General features: G+C 38.7%; 3 protein-coding genes across 3 annotated transcripts in view; 1 reads left to right on the top strand and 2 right to left on the bottom strand.

Moving 5' to 3' along the window:
* The window catches only part of LOC145444091 (complement decay-accelerating factor, GPI-anchored-like), a 32,098-nt gene extending 8,934 nt beyond the window's left edge, over positions 1–23,164 (bottom strand). The window contains exons 1-5 of the mRNA XM_080322015.1: positions 22,912–23,164; positions 18,337–18,543; positions 17,773–17,970; positions 16,565–16,771; positions 1,385–1,579 (exon numbers count right to left, since the gene is read on the bottom strand). Coding sequence (XP_080178141.1) covers positions 1,385–1,579; positions 16,565–16,771; positions 17,773–17,970; positions 18,337–18,543; positions 22,912–23,026 — 922 coding nt within the window. The 5' untranslated portion in view covers positions 23,027–23,164. The remainder of the gene's footprint in view (positions 1–1,384; positions 1,580–16,564; positions 16,772–17,772; positions 17,971–18,336; positions 18,544–22,911) is intronic.
* LOC145444097 (sodium/potassium-transporting ATPase subunit beta-1-interacting protein 3-like) overlaps positions 1–24,768 on the top strand; it is a 372,797-nt gene that overhangs the window by 248,285 nt on the left and 99,744 nt on the right. The window lies entirely within an intron of this gene.
* Positions 4,461–21,765, bottom strand: LOC145444101 (E-selectin-like). Its single transcript, XM_080322033.1, has 4 exons — positions 21,564–21,765; positions 12,429–12,635; positions 8,956–9,162; positions 4,461–7,601 (listed from the first exon to the last, which is right to left on the bottom strand). The coding sequence occupies exons 2-4, from the start codon at positions 12,616–12,618 to the stop codon at positions 7,573–7,575; spliced, it is 426 nt and encodes a 141-aa protein (XP_080178159.1). The 5' UTR covers positions 12,619–12,635; positions 21,564–21,765; the 3' UTR covers positions 4,461–7,572.

The following is a 24,768-nucleotide window of genomic DNA, read 5'->3' as shown; positions in this document are numbered from 1 at the left end:
TGTGGAAACGGAACACTGTATGGATTTTTAAGTCCGGGCCCCCCCATTTTTTTTCATCCGTAACTTTTTTTTCATTGAGTTGAGAGCAAAAACGTTGATTTTTTCCAATTCCTTGGCCTCAGAATTGTATAATTAGACATTTTAATTGGTTCTCCACCATCAATTTAGGCAAAAATAATAGATTTCAAAGATTTTACCATGCAGCGCCACCTAGTGACAAGAGAGTTTCGAATCGCATTATCTTTTAAACCGTTGAAAATTTTTTAATTTTGTTTCTTGTAATCCACTTAGAATTCATAAAAGAACAACATTTGTAAATATTGTACAATTCTGAGGGTATGCATTACAGCCCTTGCTAAATTATAATGGAATTAGCCTTTGGTTAAAGGCAATTTGACAGTATCAATCAAAAGTCACTGGGGTACTAATTACGATAATATAAATTTTATTGTGCTCGTGGTTCCAGAACCCGTAAAAATCCACCTGGAATTTTGATCGTAAAGGAGTTTGGTATTGTGACGCAGAAATGCCGTCTGGGAGCAAGTTAGGACCAGCGCTAACCACAAGCGTATTGGCCATTGTTGCGCAAGCAATTGAGCATTCACACTCTCACTCTCGCTTGCTCCGTGCTGCGGCTGCTTATTCCAGACGGGGTTGCGATGTCACAATGAAAAACTCCATTAAAATGCAAAATGAAAGGCTGATTTTGCGGAGCTTCAGGTACAAGGGCACCATAAAATTTATAGAATTGTAATCAGTAGAATGATAGCTTTCGATTGATTACCAATTTTATCAAATTATGGGCTCGGCAAGCCAGTTAATTACCGTCAAATTGCCTTTAGCCAAATGAAAGTTGTGACGTAGATCAATCGCAGCGAGCCGTTAGATTTGCTTGTGTCAACACCATTGTAAAACACTATGATTTATTCAACTACTACGAATTATTGTTGCTAAATATATATAGCAACGAGGCTACACGTTTGTGTGTCCGTCGAAGTGTTACTTTTTTTTCTGGGCTGTTCAATTATGTCCAGTAATTTTTTGCAATTCAACAATAAACGACAGGAGTCTTTTCACAATTACCGGTTTTCGTTATACATAACACCTTCTGTGCTTCGCATTATACAAATTCACTTAACATCAGTAGCAGAAGCTAAAATTCCCTATTCATGGCGATTAACATTTTGACGCCGTAATTTCACTAATATGCGAAATAAATCAAGCATTGCACTGACATAAGTTGGTAATATAGCAAACTGTGAAATACAGTTGATCTCTTTATCAGTTTAGTATATTATAGTATATTACCGTATATATATACAGAAATAAAACAGAAAATATTGCATATCTATCAGAAAATGATAAGAAAAAAAAATGCACTTACTAACGCACTCCAGTTTTGGCCATGATGCAGTTTTTGTGGATTCATCCAGAGTACATAAAATATCTTGTTTGACGGGCTTGCCTATAAATTTATATCCCTTGGAGCATTGTAGTCGACACCGTTCATTGATTGTTCCTTCCGGACAGAAAGTAGTTCTATAGTTGTCGGTCAATTCCTTGCGAGGACACTTGATTTCTTAAAACAAATCAAGTCAAGGCTGATTATATTTTGATAAAGGTCTATGATCAGATCACTACTTGCACATAATTTCAAAGTTTTAAGGAAGATGAAAATAACAAGATTTAGTATAAAATTTCTTTAGGAAACATTCAACATCACACTTGCTTGTGAAAAGGCCATGAGAAATGAACTGTCACAAAGAAATCAAAGGGTTTTATCGCACAACGTCAGTACAACGCTCTCCAACATGGGAGATGGGCATAGTTACTACAAACTAAATATATTTTATTGAAGAAGTAAAAATACAACAAAAATATCACGATCAACACTATTCATTTTATTTTGAACTACGAGCTGCGCACGATACACGGCAACACTCTTCAGCAACTATTTTGATTACTTCTGTATAGCCTCTGGCCGAATTTCAGTGCATAGACATAATGAAATAACTGGCGGCCAAATACCCTCGGTAAACTGTCCATGTCCACTTTTCCATCGCCAGTGACTAATCTATTTACTCACATCGGCTTACTATGCGCACGGAAATTGTGGGTAGTCATGTTATGAATAGCAATGGGAATTCACTTTCTATAGTGGCGCGAAGGGCGGAAAATTTTCATATTGATGTGTGAATTTTGTCGTCAATATTAGTATAGATTCACATATTATTATCAAATATTTGTCCTTTCTCAGCCAATGTGATCAGATTCATCGTCAGAGTTTGGGCTGGGGGTGTCTTCGAAATTTAGGGAAGCTTTCAGATTACGGTACTATAATGAAATAAAAAAATTAGCTTGCATTGAACTGCGCCTAGCGTTAAGAAAAATTCAAGAATAATTCAACCCCATTAATTAGAGAGTCAATTTGCATATTGACAGCCCCCAATACATCCTAGTCGAATCAAGTGTCGACAGCGGCATAATATTGTTTCTGCTGCCACAGATTGGCCACCCCTGAACTAAACAATCGATATCGGGGTTACCTATAGAGACGGTACTTGGAAAACTATCTCCTCGTAAAGCTTTGTCTTTTGGGGAGCTCGAAGTTGTTGTCTAAGCGTCTCCGTCTTGTCAGTGGTTGGCCATTGCACGTCAAGGCAATATGCCTATTCATATTAGCAAATTCTTCCTCTATAGAATGATATTATCATCGCTGTTTGCCGTATCAGCCGGTGAAAAATTGTGATATTGGGCAAAGTAGAATAGCTTACTTTGAACAACAACAACAACAATACATGTTTAAACTGAAATCATTTTCAGCATTTCAAAATGCTTTACTAAGCATTCTTCCTAAATTTCAAATCATGTAGCGGGCCGAAAAATATGAACTCGCAGGCCGCGTGTTAGCGACCCCAGGTATATAGCTATCTAATCAGGTCAGTATGGCAACCATTGACATTATGTGACCCCCAAGACGTATAGTTCGTTACATGCTGAGTGATGTTTGTTCTCTTTAGCCCCGTTATTATCAGTGGCGAGTAAGGTAGCAGTACGCTCCACAGCTGTAACACCAATCAATTCATCCGCGATTGGACATTTCTATTCCATTGGTTCTTAACTAGGGTCTGTAGACCCTTTCGGGGTATGAAGCACCACATCAGGGGGTTCGAGATGCAGTGTGTGTGGAATTGAGCCTATATGCTGTGGAATATTTTCTTGGCCAATTTATTCAACTGGAAAATGGTTTTCACACTACACGCGATTTTATGTGAATGGGCTTTCTCATTTTAATACAGGTACCATCAGAAATTGTGTTGAAAATGAACAGAGCTATGAAGAATCTTATTGAAAACACGAGGGTAAAGCATGATCGCTAAAGTTGAGAAACAATGCTATCACTATGGCTCAAAAATTGTTATATTCAAGTTGTTATTGATATGCTCCATTAATTATCAAAGGCAAACTTTTGCAATTACAGAACAATAGCCTACTTATCACGACTATATCAAAACCAGGATAAGCCTACTCCGTTCAAATGCTCTGACATCAGATCAATCTTCGGCAGATTTTAAGATATTCTACATAAAATTGTGGCACGTCCAAGGACATATAGCTGCAATATTATGACCCGACAGCTTGACAATGTCATGATGCATCCTCTGTAATGATGTCTATAATTCATTATTTTAACAGATTATGCCCGGCATAAAGCAATTTTATTCGAATATTTGAAAATGTAATTTTTTACATGTGTCAAGCGTGAATAGTACAATAGTAAATTACATTTTCACGGTGTTTGTTGAATGCCTGCAAGCTCCCGTCAAAGAAGACCTACTTGGAAATTATACATTGAATATCCCTATTATTGCTGCTGCGGCCCGTGGCGTCATCAAAAAGTAGGAAATTGGCCCGGGAGCACATTAGAGTTTGAGACCTCTGATTGAGACCGACTAACAATCAAATATTAATGAATAAAGCATGTCAGTTAGGTTTCCCTTGAAGCCAGATTTCTTATTATATGTTACAATTGTTACATTCTAATTTTGGTGAAGACGAAATTGCATCAGACGTATTTCAAATTAATTTTACACATTGCAGATTTTGAAAAATGACCACATTTGATTTAGGAATAAGTTTCCATTCAACTGCAAGAGTTGAATCTACTCTATAATTAAATACTATAACCCGGGTTTAACATAGCTGCTGTTACTGTCGCATTCAATGACAAAGTATTTGAACCGTATGGTTGGGTGAGAACACATTTGCTATTGATAAAAATGGGGTAACCTAAATACAGAAAATTTCTCACCCTCGCAAGTTGGAGCATCATTAAAGTTCCAGCTGGCAGTCGTACCAGTATTTGATATGACACATCTAGCAGGTCCCGTATTTGAAGATTTGGTTCTGTAACCATCCCTGCATGTCAGAGGGCACACCGTACCAACAGATTTTCTAAAGCATTTTTTCTCGTGATAGTTCTTCTGCTCAGGAATATGCACTTGAGGGCATTTCACCTCTGTCGAGATAATAATATGGGATTAAAGATGATAACCGTAAATCCAGCCTATCGCGCAGTGGTTTTCAACCTAGCGGTCGTTTGCTCATTTCCGGATGTCGCGAAAATCTTGAACGATTAACTATCTACCGACTTACTAAATAAGCCGTGGCAAGTCTTGGCAACCGCACTGACCTTATTTCAGTAATTGCATTACCAAATAGGCTTTGAGTTGATCTGGACAAAGGTAATGGCCTTATTTGTCTAGTAATCAGCCACCCAAACAGGCTGTAAGAAAGTCCTGACATAGTAATCAGGCATAGGCGCCGAACGCTAATTTTCCTTAGGCATACGGGTTCGATGACGTCACAAAGGGATGACGTCATAATGTGACAAAGCAAGTGATCTCCTGCTTAGTTGGTTTGCCATTTGCACTCGTTCCGCCTTGCGTATCAGGTTTTGATTTTCACACGCGCCCGCAAACCTCGCTAATTTATCGTGTCAACAACAGGCAATGTGCTCAAGATATAATCACTGGCCTAAACAGTCGCATCTCCAGCAGGGATGATGCGCGCGATATAATGGTTGACCTGAGTAATCACATCGGTAATAGACCTGGTGCGCAACACATCGTCACTGGCATGAACTATCGCATATCGGGCCTCGCAGGCTTTGGCGCCTATCTACAACATTCGACAATCGTTTAGAGATAATGCCGTTACGTGCATGATGATTAGCGATGGTCATTATTGTTTAACAGTGATATCACAAAATAAAAAATTGACATCGAATCGCCACGAGCCTAATTGGCAACATTGATACGAGTCTCGAAGAGATATATCCGCTGTTTATATAGCTCAGTGCCTGCGAAGCTTCCGACTTTCTTAGACCGATTGAGCCGACAGTATATTAGTGAATTAGTGATAGCGCAGGGTCGGCAGGAAGTACTATGCCACCGAAAAAGAAGCTTCGCCAGTCTGATTTGAAGTGATTTTTTCAACTGAAAACTCAGGACGATCATGTACAGGCGGTAAACATTAATAACACAGAATTAGAAGCAGAATCAGAAAGCGCAACTGCAGAATTCGATGGCTCAAATGGAGAGTTGCATTGTGCAACTATAGAATTTCTTGATACTTTCCGAGATTCAGAATTGGACGGTTCGACCACAGTAGCCAAAGATACTGAAAATGCCAGAGGCAGATCGTACCAGATACATTGGCAGGCGGATTTTCCGAGGCTTGTCTACAATGCCGATAGTGACTTTGTCACATGTTCCATCTGTTCATGGGCAATGGAAAATAATAAGGCACCTCCGTCAACCAGATCAGCCTTATGCGGAAACTCAAATGCCTGGATCTCGGGATTCAATCGTTGGCGTCGCGGAAAGGCTGCTATGAAAAAGCACGCGGATAGTCGGCCTCACAAGGATTGCATAGATGTGAAGAAACGCATCGACAGTGGTGCATGTGTCATTGCAAATCTTAAAGGGCCATCCGCATCGCGTGCAAAAGAAAATGCCAAGGCTTTGCGTGCTATATATGACTCCGTTATACTGTGTGGGCGACAGGGCCTTCCCATTCGCGGCCACAGTGATGAAAATTCTAATATCGTGCAAATAATGAAATGACTTGGTAAACATGTGAACTACGTACAAAAATGAATGGATGAAAGTAGAAGGAAGAAATGGCTAAGTCATGATATTCCTAACGAAATTTTGGACCTTGCCTCGCACACAATTCTGCGACAAATTGTTAAAGATATTGAAAAATCCGGTTCAGGATATTATTCTATAATCGCTGATGAAACATCAGACATCACAATGAAGGAGCAGGTTTCGCTCTGCGCTCGCTATGTGGATAGCGATTGGGTTACAAAAGAGGTGTTTTTAGGATTTTGTAACACACCGAAATGTGATTCTGAAACACCAAGTAACGCGATTCAGGATTGTTTGGCTTCTTTGGGATTGAGCTGAGAAAGATGTTGTGGCCAGGCTTATGACGGGGCAGCAAGTATGAAAGGACGCATTAATGGAGTACAAGCTAGAATTAAGCGAGTTGCTCCAAAAGCTACATACGTTTATTGTATGGGGCATCAAATCAATCTTGTTGTTCAAAATAGTATCTCAAGTTGCACAGAAGGTGCGAATGCGTTACGCATATTAAACGAGGTATCGAAATTTGTTAGAAACTCTCCAAAACGACTGGAATGCTTCAAGTCTTTTCATACCAATGATAGCGATGGATTGAAACAAGCGTTGCCGTCGCTCCGGCCGCTATGCCCGACTCGCTAGGTGATGCGAAAACGTCAATTGACAATTTCATTGCCAATTATGAAAAAATGTTGAACTGGTTGGAAGAATGCTGCGATAGTCAACAACAAGACGCAACCACCAAGGCACTTTGTCAATCTTACTTGCTGCAATTGGAAATGTTTTCTACCTACTTTCATCTGCGGTTACTTCAACGGCTGGTAAACACTTTCCACTCTGTTCACAAAGCAATACAAAGTTCCACGATTTCACCATTTTCGGCCAGGCAATTGATTTCTAATCTGTCTCGCGTCCTCATTGGTGACGGGGCATCAACGGAGAATGCCAGTGCATTTTTTACAAGGTATCTGGCTAAGCACGAAAATTAAAATTACAATTACCTTCCGTTCCGCGCGCACGGAGCCGAATACACTCACAAAACTCTGACCAACAACATTCTGTGGATGATTTCTTCAGTCATACTTACCATGATGTCTTTTCAAAGAGTAGTGAAATTCTTTTGAGAAGTTATGACTCTGAAGACATCGGAATAGCGATACAGCTTGAGTCGATTTTGAGTTTTCACGCTGACAAAACTGACATTAGCACTGTTTGCGAATTTTATGAAAGAGATCTTTGCCTGGAAGATTTGGAACGGGAACTTGATCAGTTCATTGTCACTCATGTGTACGCAAAGTGTCCAGTGGATTGTTTTGAAGTATTTGCGAACAATCGTACACTGGTTGATGTATTCCCGAATCTAGCTAGGCTTGCGCGCATTTATTTGTCACTTCCCTGTCCGACGTGTGAAGCTGAGCTGCATTTAGCGCATTGCGTCGATTGAAGACGTACCTGCGATCGACAATGTCACCGCGCCGTCTTAATTCATGCTCAATCTTCAATTCCATTCTGAGATGGTAGACAAGATTAATATGGAAACCATGATCGCCGAATGGATTGGCAGAAACAGAGCGCATCAATGCTTTTAGATATTAGGCACTCGTTATGCTATTTCCTGTCCGTATTCTTTTGTTCAGTCACGTCACAATTTCTTTCCGGTCACAAATACAATTTCATTTCGAGAGCGTGTATTTGTTTGTCAAACCGAGAGACACGATAGTGTTACAGCGCCTGTAGAAACCGACGTCTTCATTATAGAATCGCGTATGTATCATTCTGCGTCGCTCACGTTAGCGACAGCACGTAATGTCGTAAACGGAAATACATTGCGATTTGTTCTAAATAGCACAATCGACGTTTATGCCGATACATGCCAAACAGAATTCTAGGCATGCCGCATACCTAAATAAATGTCTAAGTATGCGTGGCATGCCTTGCATACCTAGGTTCAGCGCCTATGTAATCAGGTTACCACTTCAAAGAGCGGGTCGTGAAAAATCTTAAATCGGAAATCGTGTCACGATTGTAAAAATGTAGAAAACCACTGCTACTGGCTATAAAGACATCAGTATAGTGTTTAGTGATAAAATTTGTACATCTCTGTATTAGAAGAGCTTCTTGGAGGTACAGAACTTCAATATACAATCAAATAGTATATTCATATTGAAATGAACCCGAATATTTTCGGCTGACACTCGTCAGGGGTAATGTTTTGTGATACGATTGTTGATATACAATGTTCTTTACAATTCTCTACTAGTTGCTGACGACTACCCCTGACGAGTGTCAGCCGAAAATCTCTGTTTTAGTTGCTGAGTCGTACACAATAGTTACACTTCTGTTGTTTAAATCCACATTTTAATCATACAGGATGGGATATATATCATGTTTGGATGATTCATGCATATTAGAGTATCCGTGGCTTGACCATGTTATAAAAACTATAATAGAAATAACAGGAAGGAGATTTTGAAATGAATACTTCCATGTTAATTGCACCGTGAATATTGCGAGATGTGTACAACGATGTGACAATTATGAATGCCATCATGAATAATATGTTTGCATATGTTGAATGGTTATGTGAAAGTCATTCGACTGTCACCGTGGCGTATAAGTTTCGAAGTAAATTTGTAGTACTGTTGCAGTCGGAGTTCATGGAGGAAAATAGTCGGAGTCGGTACATTTAAAGACTCTGGAGTCGGAGTTGGAGTCGGTCTATTGAAAATGTCTGGAGTCGGAGTCAGAGTTGGTGGTAAAATTTACAGACTCCACAGCCCTGATTCAAATGCAGAAGTTTTCTCACCCTCGCAAGTTGGCGCATCGTCAAAGTTCCAACTGGCAGTCGTTCCTCTGTCTGATAAGACACATCTCGCCGGTCCAGTCTTTGAAGAATTGGTTCTGTAACCATCCCTGCATGTCAGAGGGCACACCGTACCAACAGATTTTTTAAAACATTTTTCCTCGCGATAGTTCTTCTGTTCAGGAATACGCACTTGAGCGCATGTCACCTCTGTCAAGATATTTATAAGGGATGAAAACTGACAACTAGGGTAAGTTTTTGCAACTTTTATAGAACTTCCGGGAGCTTCCTGAATGCTCAGAATTTATGTCGTATGATGTTTCAAGCTTTTTGAAGATCACTTGATTGATTCACTGCCGTTTAAATTTGAGGTCCTTCCCTATTTGAAGGACGCGCACTCGCGCAGGCAAGACTGCTGCAAATTATGTTATCGCTGGGTCACCTATTCGGGCTATTTATTTTGCTATAGTCGCCAATACATAGTTTTGCTGCTATGCCTTTGGTCAAGTTTGCAGATCTAAGTGGTTTTCGGAGTGGTATTTGCCTTGTTTTATTGATTATTCATTTGCAGTTCTTCTTTTTGCGGAAAATTATTCCCGAGTTGCGATTTTTCTTGCTGCGTACCAGCAAAAACTAATTTCAGCCGGTCTTGGTAGGCTTAGGCTAGTACTTAATTGGACAGCTCTGCAGGAGATGACAGCCAAATGCTGTCATGTATGTTTCAAACCTAGAGAGCATACAAATTCATGTATCATCGATTCAACATACTACAAAATAGTATCAGAGATATTGCGCAATTGACAAAGTATGAAATGTATTATCAGTATGGTATAGAACGAATGAGGCGAGCAATCAAACGTAATTTAGCTATCTGCCAGTCAGACATGGGGTGATTACTTCATGAATGTAATCGATTGAGATTACGATTACTTCTGAATCACGCGATTACGATTACGATTATGATTACAGTAAAATCAGGAAGTAGTCGATTACGATTACGATTACATTGGTAAAGTAATCACGATTACTCACGATTACATTTATTTTGCATCGTAGTAGTTGTATTGGAAGACAATACATGGGTTGCGCTGAAAAGGCCTAATGATATAACAACTGTCTTTACAAAACATGAGACATTTCCTTGTTACGTCATAATGTACCCATTGCCCATTTTATAGAGGAAGGTTCATCGCACACAACGTTTTGCATTCTTGCCAGGTCCATAAATGCCGCACCCCAAATTCCCCAATAGGTGGGGAGCGTGGCTGCAGGGTACTCAAAAGTACTTCGTAAACCAACATAAATTATATGAGTATTTTCGGTAGATTTCATTAACTTATAAATTCTCTTTGAACTTTGCGATTTAAATGTCTCTAGATAGCTTGATTTCGAAATGCATACGTCTCCTCCTCAAGAAATAAAGCATGTATAATTCATAGTAATAGGCATTTAGGTGCCAGTCAATACCGCTCGTCGACACATCAAAATACATATGCAGTTTCGGCCAACATGAGACTCCACGAAGTGTGCTACTATAGAAAGACATTGGCCGAAACTTAGGGTATGTGTCCATTGTCAATAGCCGCGCTGGGTGAGCGTGACTAACAGTCCATTCCTTTCAATCTGAGCCCACGATGCAAATGCCACCTGGGCACCCACAGAGCATTAGACATAATTTGTGTGTGCGTCTCACGCAGGTTTTTCTTTTAGTCTGCTATGTTTGGGCCACTACAATCAATATTTTTTGGCTATATAACAGACCGGAGGTCACGAATTAACAACATACAATAAAGGAATTCTTCCAAGATACCAGATGTTATAATTATGAATTACGCGCCCCCTGCTCTTCAGGTAAATCTGGCCATCGGGCGCTGAGATAGGATTAAAAACGCAATATAATGCAATTGCCAATATTGTTGATTAAATTAAATCTTCAACTTCAAAATTGACTACTCTATGGGGGCCCAAGACCAATGTCTGGGTGGGGGGAACTTTTGCTGTTTTGATCCTGATTCTAGCTACAACCCACGCTAACATGGTAGCCTATATAAGCTGATGACTATGGCGGCAGGTCCAAATGTTCAATAAAGAATTGTGAAATAGTGATTGGCGCCCGTTTTGAGTAGAATAATATGAGAATACGAGAAAGCTAACATAAAATTCTGTCTTCAACTTAATGCAGATAATGTAATGCAAGCTGCCATCACGAAAACGGCAAAACAACGGCTCGGTTATGATATATATCAGCAGCTGTTTATTTTAATGCTTCGTTGTGGAAACCGTAGTGTGACGATGTAATGTAATGTAATGTAATGTGAAACCGTAATTTGACTAGTACAAAATTTCAAACCTTTGTCTGGTGTACGTTCGTACCATATAGGCCTACTGCTCGCCAAGCAGCAACGGTGGAACTGCATTTAACTATAGAATTAGAACTATTACATTCTATAGTTTAACTAAGCAGAACCAAACATCAATACAAAAGTTGCTATTTTAACTTAGGCAGAGAGGTGATTAATTATCCTGTTGCGAGGTAGTGGTGTCTGAAATGTATTGATAACCCGATATACAGCACGGTGGGTTTTCTTACCATCACATTAATGTACATCGAATATCTATTTACTATGTGTGGCCACTTCTTACGTAAAGACGAGCAAAGCTAATAGGCTACCTCTGACGTAATAATGAGCAGTGGCATTTGAAAATTAGACGTTTGCGCTCTCAATAACTGGTATAATATCTCTTCCTTGTTCACGAGTGTTCAGTTTATGTCACAGTCCTTGTACAAATAAAAAGTAATCGTTCTTTCACAAAGAAATCGATTAAATATGGGGAGTAGTCGATTACGATTACGATTACTTGAAAATGCTGTAATCGTCGTAATCGATTACGATTACTAATCGCGATTACCCCATGTCTGCTGCCAGTTATTCCAAAAATGTATATTGTCATGTAGTTAGCAAACAGGAACAAACAGGAAAACGATAACTCTCCAAAATAAAACTTGGCATTGTTCCAAATAATTGTACTGCTGTGAAACAAGACATTGACTCTTAGTTTATATTATTCGACAACAATGTGAATGAACAAAGTTTACCACTTGCTAAGACGATATGAAATTGGTAAATGCCACTCTCACATAATTTTTGCAATGAAGTCTGCTGCTTTTATTTGTTTTATATCCGATCATGGTTGCGAGAAATATATTTCAAATTGTTATTACACATCGCTGATATTGAAAACTAGTGGGCACTAAATTTGGTTTTTACCAATGACTCCATTTGATTGGGGAAAAGTTTCAATTCAGCTCCAGAATTTTCTTCTACTCTACAATTAGACAATATAATTTGGTTTTAACATAGCTGCCGTTACTGTCGCAATCAATGTCACAGTACTTGAACTGTATGGTTGGGTAAACTAAGAGCACAATTGCAATTGGTAAAAATGCGATGACCCAGATACAGAAAATCTATCACCTTCGCAAGTTGGAGCGTCATCAAAGTTCCAACTGGCAGCTGTTCCTCCATCTGATATGACACATTTAGCAGGTCCTGTCCTGTCTGAATTGGGTCTGTAACCATGCTTGCATGTCAGAGAGCAATTTCCACCAACAATTTTTTGAGAGCATTCTTCCTCGCGATAGTTCTTCCGTGCAGGAATACGCATTTGAGCACAGCTCACCCCTGTCAAGATATTTATATGGGATGAAAACTGATGATTCTCTGTCGCCAGAAGAAACGCCTCTACACCCTTGGAATATTTCATTAATGTTGTGTGCTGTGTTCTCGGTTATTTATAACCAAATATGTGCTCGTTAACGTTTGTTTTCTATCGTTACAACCGTATCTTGCCCGTCTACTAGTTGTTTGTTTTTTGTTATTATGACGTCATAGACACAAAATTGTTCTTACATTTTGAATTTGATCCACCCTATCACTGACGTTCGCTACTGATGCGGATCAGTCGAAAAGCTTTTAGCGAATAAATTACCAGTATGAAGTTATTCCTTCGCGTTAAACTGATAACCGTTTATCTAGCCTATCGTACAGTGGTTTTAAAACTGTCTGTCCTTTGTCTATTTTCTGGCAGTAGCGAAGATGCTGACCGATTAGCTATCTACTACCAACTTAATGAATGGGCCGTTCAAGTCTGGGCGATGGTGCCAACCATATTTTGTAATTACATCACCACATTGACCTTGATTTGGTCTGGCAAAGGTAATTCCCTTATTTGTATTCAAGTGATCACTTTCAGAAGTCAGTCGTGAAACATCTTTAATCGGAAATTGTGTCACAATCTACAAATGTTGAAAACCACTGCTACTGTCTATAACGACATCACAAGAAGAAATGTCTAAAATTGCAATATTTTATTAGCATACTATAAAATAGTACCTGAGATATTAAGCAATAGAGGAAGAATGAAAATGTATCAAATAAGGTATGGAAGAATGTGGCTGTGGAGTGGAAAATTGTAAATAAGGTATGGAACGTGTGAGGCGGGTAATCAGTTGTAATTTATGCTATCTGCCACCACGATTCCAAAAATGTGTATTGTGTATGGTGATGTAGTTTGCCAAAAGGAACAAACCAGATAACCCTAAAAAATGTTCATTGTTCCTAATTATTGTGAGACAACAAAGCATTTACTCCGAGTTTATATTGTCCGTTAGCAAAGCGAATGAACAAAGTTAACCACTTGCGGGGATTTCAAATTGGTTGATGCCACTCTCATATCATTATTGCAACGAAGTATGCTGCTTTCTTCTTAAAAGCTAAACTGCTACTAGCTAAGATAATCATATTAGAAAGTACACTATACCTCAGGGGTGGGCAAACTACGGCCCACAACGCCGTTCTGTGCGGCCCGCGAGAGTCTAATGAAATTTAATAAAAATATTGATAAAATGCGTACTAAAATCGAATTAATGCAGGGACTTGATGAAACTGATGATTCTAAGGCAGTGGTTGTCAAACTGGGAACGCACCCCCCTTGGGGGCGTGAAAGCATCTGAAAGACGGCGCGAATCTGAGTCAAACTACAATTTTACATCCAATTCTCAATGGTTGCTCTGTATTTAGTATAAATTTCATATTTACAAATCTATCATCCCCAGTCTTAACCTTCCATGCCATGAAACTATCCATTAGGTTTGCTAGCATTCTGGTTTCGTTTGGTGACATGACGATCAGACATGGGGTGATTACTTCATGAATGTAATCGATTGCGATTACGATTACTTCCGAATCACGCGATTACGATTACAGCAAAATCAGGAAGTAGTCGAATACGATTACGATTACATTGGAAAAGTAATCACGATTACTCACGATTGCATTTATTTTGCATTTTAGAAGTTATATTGGGAGACAATATATGGATTGCGCTGAAAAGGCCTAATGAGATAACAAACTTCTTTTTAAAAAAGATACGTTATTTGCTTGTTACGTCATGATGTACCCAATGCCGATTTTTATAGAGGACGATTTATCGCACCCAACTATTTGCATTCTTGCCAGGTCCATGACTGCCGCACCCCAAATTTTCCATTAGGGTGGGGAGCTAGCTCGAAGGGGACTCAAAAGTATTTCGTAAACAAACATAAATTATAGAGCAGTGTCTCCCAAACTTTTTTGAGCCACCGCCCCCCTGGACGTCGAATAAAATGCCAGCCCCCCCCCCCCCCCCCTTCACCACCACGCCTAAATCATACCAATATTGGTTTGCATTTACTACAGCTAATAACAAGACGGATCAAGCTGGTGTATTATTATTATTATTATCATCATTCTCGTCACCTTGGGTTTGAGTATTGATAAGAGCAATCTCATTCGGAAATCTCAAGTCCCCACGCCCCGTACTGCCAAGTCGGTTTCTGCTGTGAATCAAAAACCTTGTCAGGGTACCTAAGATACATTATATCAAATGTGAGCGCGGACGGGCGACGACAAAAAAGTCAAACCGACTCCAGAGAGAGTCTTTTTATTTGATTTAATTGCGTATCCAGGACGATTGATTTGAGATATTGAACTTTAGTTTGAAGTCAAAATTGTTCTACCTACACTACTATGTAATCAGCTCCTCAATCATTTCATGCTCGGAAACTTTAAAGAATGTACAATATGTACAACATTATCTTTTGATTATAGGCCTATAACAGACCTGAAGTCACGAATGAACAACATACGCTAAAGTAATTATAACAAGATAACAGGCGTTATAATTATGAATTACGTGCCCCAGCTCTACAGGTAAATCTGACCATTGGGGCAGAGAGAAAGAGAGGATTAAAAATTAATAATAATATAATCAACAGCTTCTTGGAGGTACAGAACTTCAATATACATTTGCATAGTATATTACTATTGAAATGAATATACTATTCAAATGAATAATATAATGCAATAACCGATATTATTGACGAAATTCAGTCTTCAACTTGAAAATATCACCCTATGGCGGCCAAAGACCAACGTTTGGACTGGGGGACGAATTGCTGTTTTGGTCCTGATTCTAGCTAAAACCCACGTTAAGATGATATATAAGATTATGGCTATGGCGGCAGGTACCAATGTCGAGTAAAACATCATGACATGACCATTGGCGACTGTTTCGAGTAGAGTCATTCGAGAACCAGATGAAAAAAACATAAAATTCTGCCTTCAACTTGATACATATAATGTACTGCAAGCTGCCGCTACGAGAAATGGCAAAAGACGGCTCGGTTATGATATATATCAGCAGCTGTTGATTTTATTGCTTCGTTGTGGAACCGTAATGTTTTATTTGAGGAGTACAAAATTTAAAATCTCTATCCGCTGTAAAAACGTATGCGTACTACATATAGGCCTAATGCTCGCTAAGCAGCAACGGTCAAACTGTGTTTGCATAACCAAACATTAATACAAAAGTTACTCCGTAGAGTCAAGAGTTGTGATTAATTATCCTGCTGCGGGGTACTGGCGTGTGGAACGTGTTGATAACCTGATATACAGCACGACGGGTGTTCTTACAATCACATCGAATATCTATTTACTGTGGATACTTCTTACGCAATGACTAGCAAAGCTGATAGGCTACTTCTGACGTAATAATAAGCAATGGCATTTAAAAATCGGACGTTTGTGATATCATGAACCTGGTATAATAGATCTTCCTTGTTCACGAATGTTCAGTTCATGTCATAGTACTTGTACAAATAAAAAGTAATCGTTCTTTCACAAAGAAATCGATTAGATATGGGAAGTAGTCGATTACGATTACGATTACTTGAAAATGCTGTAATCGTCGTAATCGACGTAATCGTTATATTCTAATTTTAGTGAAGACGAAATTGTACCAGACTTATTTGAAATTAATTTTTACACATTGGTGGTTTTGAAAAATATTGGGTGAAAAACCTGGTTTTGATCAATGACCTCATTTGATTAGGGAAAGGGTTTCAATTCAGTCGCAAGAGCATCTTCCCCTCTGTAATTTAACACTTTAAGTCGGTTTTAACATTGCTGCCATTACTGTTGCAATCAATGTCAAAGTATTTGAACTGTATTGTTGGGTAAGAACACATTGGCATGATAAATATGCCTTGACCTAAATAAAGAAAATTTCTCACCCTCGCAAGTTGGAGCATCATCAAAGTTCCAGCTGGCAGCCGTACCACTATTTGATAAGACACATCTTGCGTGCCCCGTCGTTGGAGAATTGGTTCTGTACCCATCCATGCATATCAGAGGGCAGTTGGTACCAACAGATCTTTCAGAGCATTTTTCATCGCGATAGTTTCTCAATGTAGGAACACGCAGTTGAGCGCATTTCACCTCTGTCAAGATATTTATATAGGATGAAAACTGATAACCGTATATCTAGCCTATTGCCAGTGGTTTTCAAACTGTCGGTTATTTGACTATTTGCTGGGGGTAGCAAAGATCCTGGCCGATTAGCTATTTACCAATTCACTACACCGTGGCAAGTCTGAGTGGCGGTGATGATCTTTTTTGGAATAGCATTACCAATTAAGGCTTGATCGAGTTGGTATGGGCAGAGGCGATGAGCTGATTTTTCTAGTACTCGGCTATTCAAATAGGTTGTAACAAGGTCCCGATATAGTCATCAGATTATCATTTACAGGGGTGGGCTGTGAATCATTTTAAATCTGAAATTGGGTCGCAACAGTAAAAATGGCAAAAACCACTGCTATTGCCTGAAGCCATCACAAAAGGGAATCGTAATGTCTAAAATTGCAATATATTATTAGCATACTATTAAATACTATCACAGATATTGAGCAATTAGGAAAGTATGAAAATCAAATGTGGTATGGGAGAATATGGCTATGGTGTTGAAAATTGTAAATATGGTATGGAACGAGCAAGACGGGTGCTCAGTCATACCGTAATTTACGCACTCTGCCACCATGATTCAAAATATGTGTATCGTGATATATTTAGCGAACAGTAACAAACAAGATAAGAACCCTCAAAAATAAGAATTGGCATTGTTCCAAATGATTGTGAAACAACAAGGCATTGAATCTGAGTTTATATTGCTGGTTAGCAATGCGAATGAACAAGGTTTACCACTTGCTAGAGCCGATTTCAAATTGGTAAATACCACTCTCATATCATTTTTGCAACAAAGTCTACATATTTTCTTTGTTTTTCTATCCGATCATGACCACCATGGTATATTGGAAAAACGGTACAAGTAGCCTAACTCAAAGGCAACTTGCAAAGACAATCATGTCAGAAAGACATTATACCTATATAGAAATAAAACAAAAAACAAAAATATCCACCACAAAATCGGAACAACTACACATACCAATGCACTCCGGTACCGACCATGACGCAGTTTTCGTGGATTCCTCCAGAGTACACGAAATTACTGGATTTACGGGCTGCCCGCCTCTAAATCTATACCCATTGGAGCATTGTAGTTGACACTGGTCATTAATTGATCCTTCCGGACAGAAGGTAGGTTGATAGTTGCTGGTCAATTCCTTGCGAAGACACTTGATTTCTTAAAATAAAAAAGACAAATCTGATGGTATTTTATGAAAATAACAAGACTTAGTAGGAAATCGAATTAAGAAACATTTGTCATCACATTGGCTTGTGGAAAAGCCTTGAAAATTGGATCGTCGCCCTGAAATCAAAGCAATACCCAACTGGGAGTGATCAAAGATTCACACATCCACATAAAGGCATTTTCAATGTCAGTATGCTATGTTTCTAATGGCAGTCGGATAAATAAACACGATAGGTCGGTTTCAACATAGCTGCCGTTACTGTTGCAATCAATGTCAAAATATTTGAACTGTATGGTTGGGTAAGAACACATTTGAGTGGTAAATATGCCTTGACCCAAATAAATAAAATTTCTCACCCTCGCAAGTTGGAGCATCATCAAAGTTCCAGCTGGCAGTCGTACCACTATTTGATAAGACACATCTAGCGTGCCCCTTTGTTGGAGAATTGGTTCTGTATCCATCCCTGCATGTCAGAGGGCAGTTGGTACCAACAGATCTTTCAGAACATTTATCGTCGCGATAGTTTCTCCATGCAGCAGAACGCAGTTGAGCGCATTTCACCTCTGTCAAGATATTTATATAGGATGAAAACTGATAACTAGGGCAAATTTTTGTTGCAGTTAAATCCGTGGAAAGTTGCATTTATTTTTGACAGAAGATGCAGTAAAAGAACATATTTTGCTCGATTGACTAAAAAAAGGTCAACTTCCCAGTTCCACTCCCGAAATACAGTTTTCCATCCGCATTCTTTTTAGTTTAAATTGACTAAAAAAGGTCAACTTTCCGGCTCAGCTCTCGAAATACCCGTAAGAGCATTACTTCAGTGCCGATTTATGGTCTTTCGGTCGAATTTGGCCGTATTTTTCACCGAAATGAAAAATACTTTCATGAAAAACAGAAAAAGTTGCAAATTGTTGCAAAAAGTTCCATGAAAAAAAATAGACAAAAGTTGCAAAAAGTTGCACTATAAGATTCCTTCAAACAGCTTGAAACAGCATTACGGCAGTGTTGGGATCAAGTCACTACCTTCGAGTCACGAGTCATCTCGAGTCAAGTCAAGTCACTCGTTTTTTGGAGGTGACTCGAATCAAGTCGAGTCAAGTCAAGTCAAGTCACGAGTCAAGTCACGATTCGAGTCAAATTGAATTTTCGAAGTATATGTGATGATCCAAAGTCATTACATTTTGCTAACTGTGTGAAGGATAGATTAATTGGCCATTTATCTTGAATCAAATGACGATTATAAAGTTAAATATTCATGCAAAAAGGTGTCGTATCGTTCACGCACACGTAGAACTGATAATAAAATACGTGAGTAACTGTATAGCTACATGCTACAGTCTGATTTTATCAGTCAATATAAAGGATCGAATACGAAGCCTCGAAGAGTTGAACAAATTGATGTGGTACAATAGGCACTACCCACCTACACCTCTGTGAGAATATAAAGGCATAATGAAAGAACATTACCTGACTATTTCGACAACTTTTTTCAATGCCCCAATTCAATTCACCATTATAACACAAGATTCTCACAAAATCAGTCCCTATTTGTTAAATTGAATTCATCAAGACTGTCAAGAAATTCCCTATCTCATATAGGTGTGAAATTTTGGAACAACGTACCAACTATCCACCGTACTCTTCCTTATCATACGTTTAAAGCTCGCTATTGCAAATTTATATTATCCAAGTACTAAGAAGAACATATCTCATGACCACAGTGATGTTGTTTGTTGTTTTGTTTCATTTTATATGTTACAATAATATTACCACTGTGTACATGGGTCAAATTGTCTGATCACACTGTTAACTATGATAACCGTCCTTCACTAGTGTTGCTGTCTTTTATTTACTTTTGTTTATTTCGTTACTCTTTGCGGTGCTACTCGACTGAGAGAAGAAATTGATTCATAATATTATTAATACTGCCAATATGCTTGGGTGACTCCGGCCTAGAAGACTTCGGTCATATCGGGTCTCCCAGTCTATACCATGTAAAATATAGTAGGAAAAAATGTATACTATTGGACGTGAATTGTTTGTGGACATTGCCTTTACTGCATTTCATGGTTGACGAATAAAAGAATTCTCTCTCTCTCTTCTCTCGCATAAACTATATTCGTTCGATTTAAATCATACAAGAGTGTTGGTAAAGGTGAGCACTGCGCAATGTAAGCACTAGGCTGCCTAAGAAACAGAGATACGATGCGATTAGATAAATCTACTGCTACTACGACAACGTAGGTGTGATGGTTTCGTAAGTGATCAATTTATTTGTGATGTAACAATGGATGATCAGTGAAACTTACAATTATTGAAGACTGGTTGCTCTCGCAAGTGACACCGGCGTATCGCTAACAACCAAAACATACATAATATCGTGTGATTTAATAGACACCGTTTACTTAATGACTTGAAATTGACTCGTGAATTTTGCTCCGAGTCACGAGTCAATCCGCATTTCTGAGGCGTCGAGTCAAGTCAAGTCAAGTCATTTTTGCAAAGTGACTCGAGTCAAGTCAAGTCATACGAAAATGGTGACTCGAGTCAAGTCATGACTCGAGTCATCCCAACACTGCATTACGGTACACATATCTTGCGAGTATTTAGGAAGCTGCCGGAAGCTGTAAAAAAAGTTGCAAAAACTTGCCCTACTGATAACCGCATATCTAGCCTATTGGCCAGTGGTTTTGAAACTGTCAGTTATGTGCCTATTTGTTGGGGGTAGCAAAGATCCTGGCCGATTAGCTAGTTACCAATTTACTAAATAGATTGCGGCAAGTCTGAGTGACGGTGCTGACCTTTTTTGAAATTGCATTACCAAATAGGCCTTGATCGAGTTGGTTTGGACAGAGGCGATGAGCTTATTTGTCTAGTATTCAGCTATATAAATAGGTTGTAAGAAAGTCCTGATGTAGTAATCAGGTCATCATTTTCAGAGGTGGGTTGTGAATCATTTTAAATCAGAAACAGTGTCACAACCGTAAAAATGGTGAAAACCACTGCTATTGCCAAAAGACATCGCAAAAGGGAATCGTCATGTCTAAAATTGCAATATATTATCAGAATACTATAAAATAGTATCACAGATATTGAGCAATTAAGACAGTATGAAAATCAAATGTGGTATGGAAAAATGTGGCTATGGTGTGGAAAATTGTAAATATGGTATGGAACGAGCGAGGCGGGTAATCAGTCGTACCGTAATTTACGCACTCTGCCACCGTGATTCAAAAAATGTGTATCGTGATATATTTAGTGACCAGCAACAAAAAAGATAAAAACTCTCAAAAATAAAAATTGGCATTGTTCCAAATAATTGTGAAACAACAAGGCATTGAATCTGAGTTTATATTACTGGTTAGCAATGCGAATGAACAAAGTTTACCACTTGCGAGGATTTCAAATTGGTTGATGCCACTCTCATATCATTATTGCAACGAAGTCTGCTGATTTCTTCTCAAAGGCTAAACCGCTACTGGCCAAGATAATCATATCAGAAAGTAGCCTACATTATACCTATATGGAAATCAAAAAGAAAATTAAATAACCACAATAAAGTCGGAAAAACTACACTTACTAATGCATTCTGGTACCGACCATGACGCAGTTTTTGTGGATTCCTCCAGAGTACATGAAATTACTCGTGTGACGGGGTTATCTTTAAATTTATACCCCTTGGAGCATTGCAGTCGGCACTGTTCGTTAATTGATCCTTCCGAACAGAAGGAAGGTTTATACTTGCTGGTCAATTCCTTGTGAGGACACTTGATTTCTTGAAATAAAAAAGACAAATCTGATGGTATTTTATTATATGATTATGATGATCACAACTTGCGCATAATTCCAAAATCTCTGGTAAATGAAAATAACAAGATTTAGTAGGAAATCAAATTAAGAAACATTTATCATCACATTTGCTTGTGGAAAAGCCTTGAAAATTGGATCGTCACCCTGAAATCAAAGAAAGACCCAACTGGGAGTGATGAAAGATTCTAACATCCACAGAAAGGCATTTTCAATGTCAGTATGATGTGTTTCTAATGGCAGCCAGACAAAGATGAAAAAGAGATCGTGTCGACAACGGCATGCGCTATAAAGTCACAGAAGCGTGGAACAAATAAGCGATTGCTGTGATGCAGTTATGCCCTTTGTTACACACACTTTGATAACCATTGCTGTATATTGTACGCCCATTAGCTGTTTTCAAGAAGTAACTGATACTTCTAACCTCGTCTGGCTGCAGAATTTGGGTGATAACTCAGAGTGGACAGTTCAATAGTTTCGGTGAGTCACTCAAGAGTTTCAATTGCTAATTTTACTTGAACATGTCCGGGAGCATACTAGCACTTCATTAACAAAGAGTTTGTGACCAGTAGGAAAATTCCACACCACATAGTCATTATTCGGTTACTTCAGGAGTTAAGAATTGAACTGACGGTACCGGTATAGGTTAGATCAGACAAGGGAAGGGATTGATTCTGTTTTATTAGGTAAGGGTTACATATGTTAAGGTCCAGGTTAGGGATAGTTGAGGCTTGGTTATAATCTCGGCTGGTTGCAGAATTTGGTTAATAACTCAGAGTTGACGGTTAGGAAATTGAATTACATAGACCGAGGGTGAAGAAAGACTAACCTAACCTTGGCCAACCTAACCCCAAGCTTCATCTTTACAATCCACGCATTACACCGACGTGGATTTGAAGCTAGTGAAGGACAGGCTCACAATAGAAGCAAAAATGATAGTTATCAAAACCGTGTCGACACGATAAGATGTCAACCTGAAGACAAATTTATGTAGTGTCGTATTTCTCAAATATCGCAAGTTTATGTCGAAATTGTAGGAATGTACAGTAAGAGAGACAATTCGGTGTAATGAACATTTGAATTAAATGCAACCGACTTCCTTGAAATTAGCATTAATTTACCTTCACATGAAGGAATTGGCAACCTTTGGTTTGATTGTCCAGAAAGGTCACTTTTCCACACAGCCGAGAGGTTGTCTGATGATAGCAAACAGATTGCTGTAACATCGTTTTGCATCGACCAAGGGGATGCGAATTTGAATCCAGGCTTACAGGAGACAGGGCACAGTCCATTCAATGAAACGTTGCACGATGCATCCACAACGTAGGATTTGGCAGTAACCGGCTTGCAAGTTATTGCTGAAGTAATTAAAGTAATATTAACCGATAAACAAGAGCAGGTAATAGATAAAGTAGGGATACCATATTTTGTAAAGAGGACACTTTTCAAGTTTTAAAAGTTATAATACCGGAGGCGAAAAGGGTCATTTGGAAATTTTTTCGAGAAGTAGTGTTGGGTTGACTAAAATAGGCCATTTTTCCAATCTCGTTCCCGAAATACCCGTCGGCCGTATCTTCATTTCATTTTTAGCCAAACCTGCCCTTCAGTATGTTGGAGTTCAATTTTTCCAAGTATTTCAACCCTTTTTCTAGAAAAGAGGGCATTCGGGCGTCCTTAGAGGTCACTTTCGATTTGTTGAAGAGAGCAGACAAATCATTTCAAAAGAGGACATATGGTTACCCTACAATATCCTATTTTTACTATAGACCCGTTGTTGACTGTTCCTTACCATGACTCTGCTCTGAATATAACTTTTTGTGCGAAGTGTTATCTAAAAGCACAGTAGTGTGATTGTGATTGCACATAAAATTATGAAGCTGTTTTATATTAATCGCAATTGAGACATCAAACCAATAGCCATTCAGTTATGAATGGTTACATCCAACTTCACACTATATTTGGCTTTGTAGAGATGTCTGCAAATATTTGGAGTTTTCTAAGGACCTTCAACAGAAAACGAGAACAAGTGCTACCAATTAAAATCAGCAATGACATATTTTAGCTAATTTAACCTTTATGCCACTCAAAATAAAAAAGTATACACTGATTGCAAATACCCTATTTTCGAAATTCCAATCAAAGTAGTAGTTCAGCGTGACACAACACCGCAAAACAGTTTATTTGGCGCATACCGGAAATATATTCGATGATGAAAGATATTACAATTGCATCGAGACTTCAAACCTACTTGGTGCTAGGAACGGTTGGTGAATCAGTAAGTTTCTTACGTTGGCAAGCTAGGGCATTGGCAACGTTCCATTCTGCAGTGTAATTGCTATTTGAGGCACACGAAGCAACCCACATATTTGATGTAGCATCAATCTGGTAGCCTCTAGTGCAATTGAGTCAGCATCTTTTTCCAATAATCCTTTCAGGACATCGTCTTGGCATGTAGTTTTTGGACAGACGCACATATTTTTGGACACATTTTATAGCTGTTAAAATACTGCCATTTAATGAAACATTTACACTCAGATATGAAAGCTATTTAACTCATATCTGTACAAGAGAGAACTGTTTGATTCCAAGAAACAGCAGGAGAATAGGTATATAACCCCCAATCTGATCTAGCATGAATGTTGTCATCCAAAAATCTGATTTTTTCCCGCATTTCATACGACTCATGGAGTCTAATGACTGTTGCAATGTTCTTCGCTTTCTATGCAGGGAACAATCTCAAATTAAAGGAAGAAACAATATAAAATTGTCACGTAATGTTAGTTTTCTGCATGCAGTTTTTTTTAATCCACGTACAATGTACCGTAATTTTCCATGTATAGTACGTCCTCATGTATAATATGCACCCTGAAAATCGCATGTAAATTCTGGGAAAAAGCCTGTAGACATGTATAGTACGCTCCCTGCATTCACAGTACAAAGTACAATTACATACATACATTTACATGCGTAAATGCCGA

The sequence above is a fragment of the Botryllus schlosseri genome, chromosome 8 (genome assembly GCF_051294905.1).
Source record: "Botryllus schlosseri isolate E-star chromosome 8, Bs_hap1, whole genome shotgun sequence".
In the NCBI taxonomy this organism is placed as follows: domain Eukaryota; kingdom Metazoa; phylum Chordata; class Ascidiacea; order Stolidobranchia; family Styelidae; genus Botryllus; species Botryllus schlosseri.
This window is presented reverse-complemented; position numbering and strand designations above follow the sequence as displayed.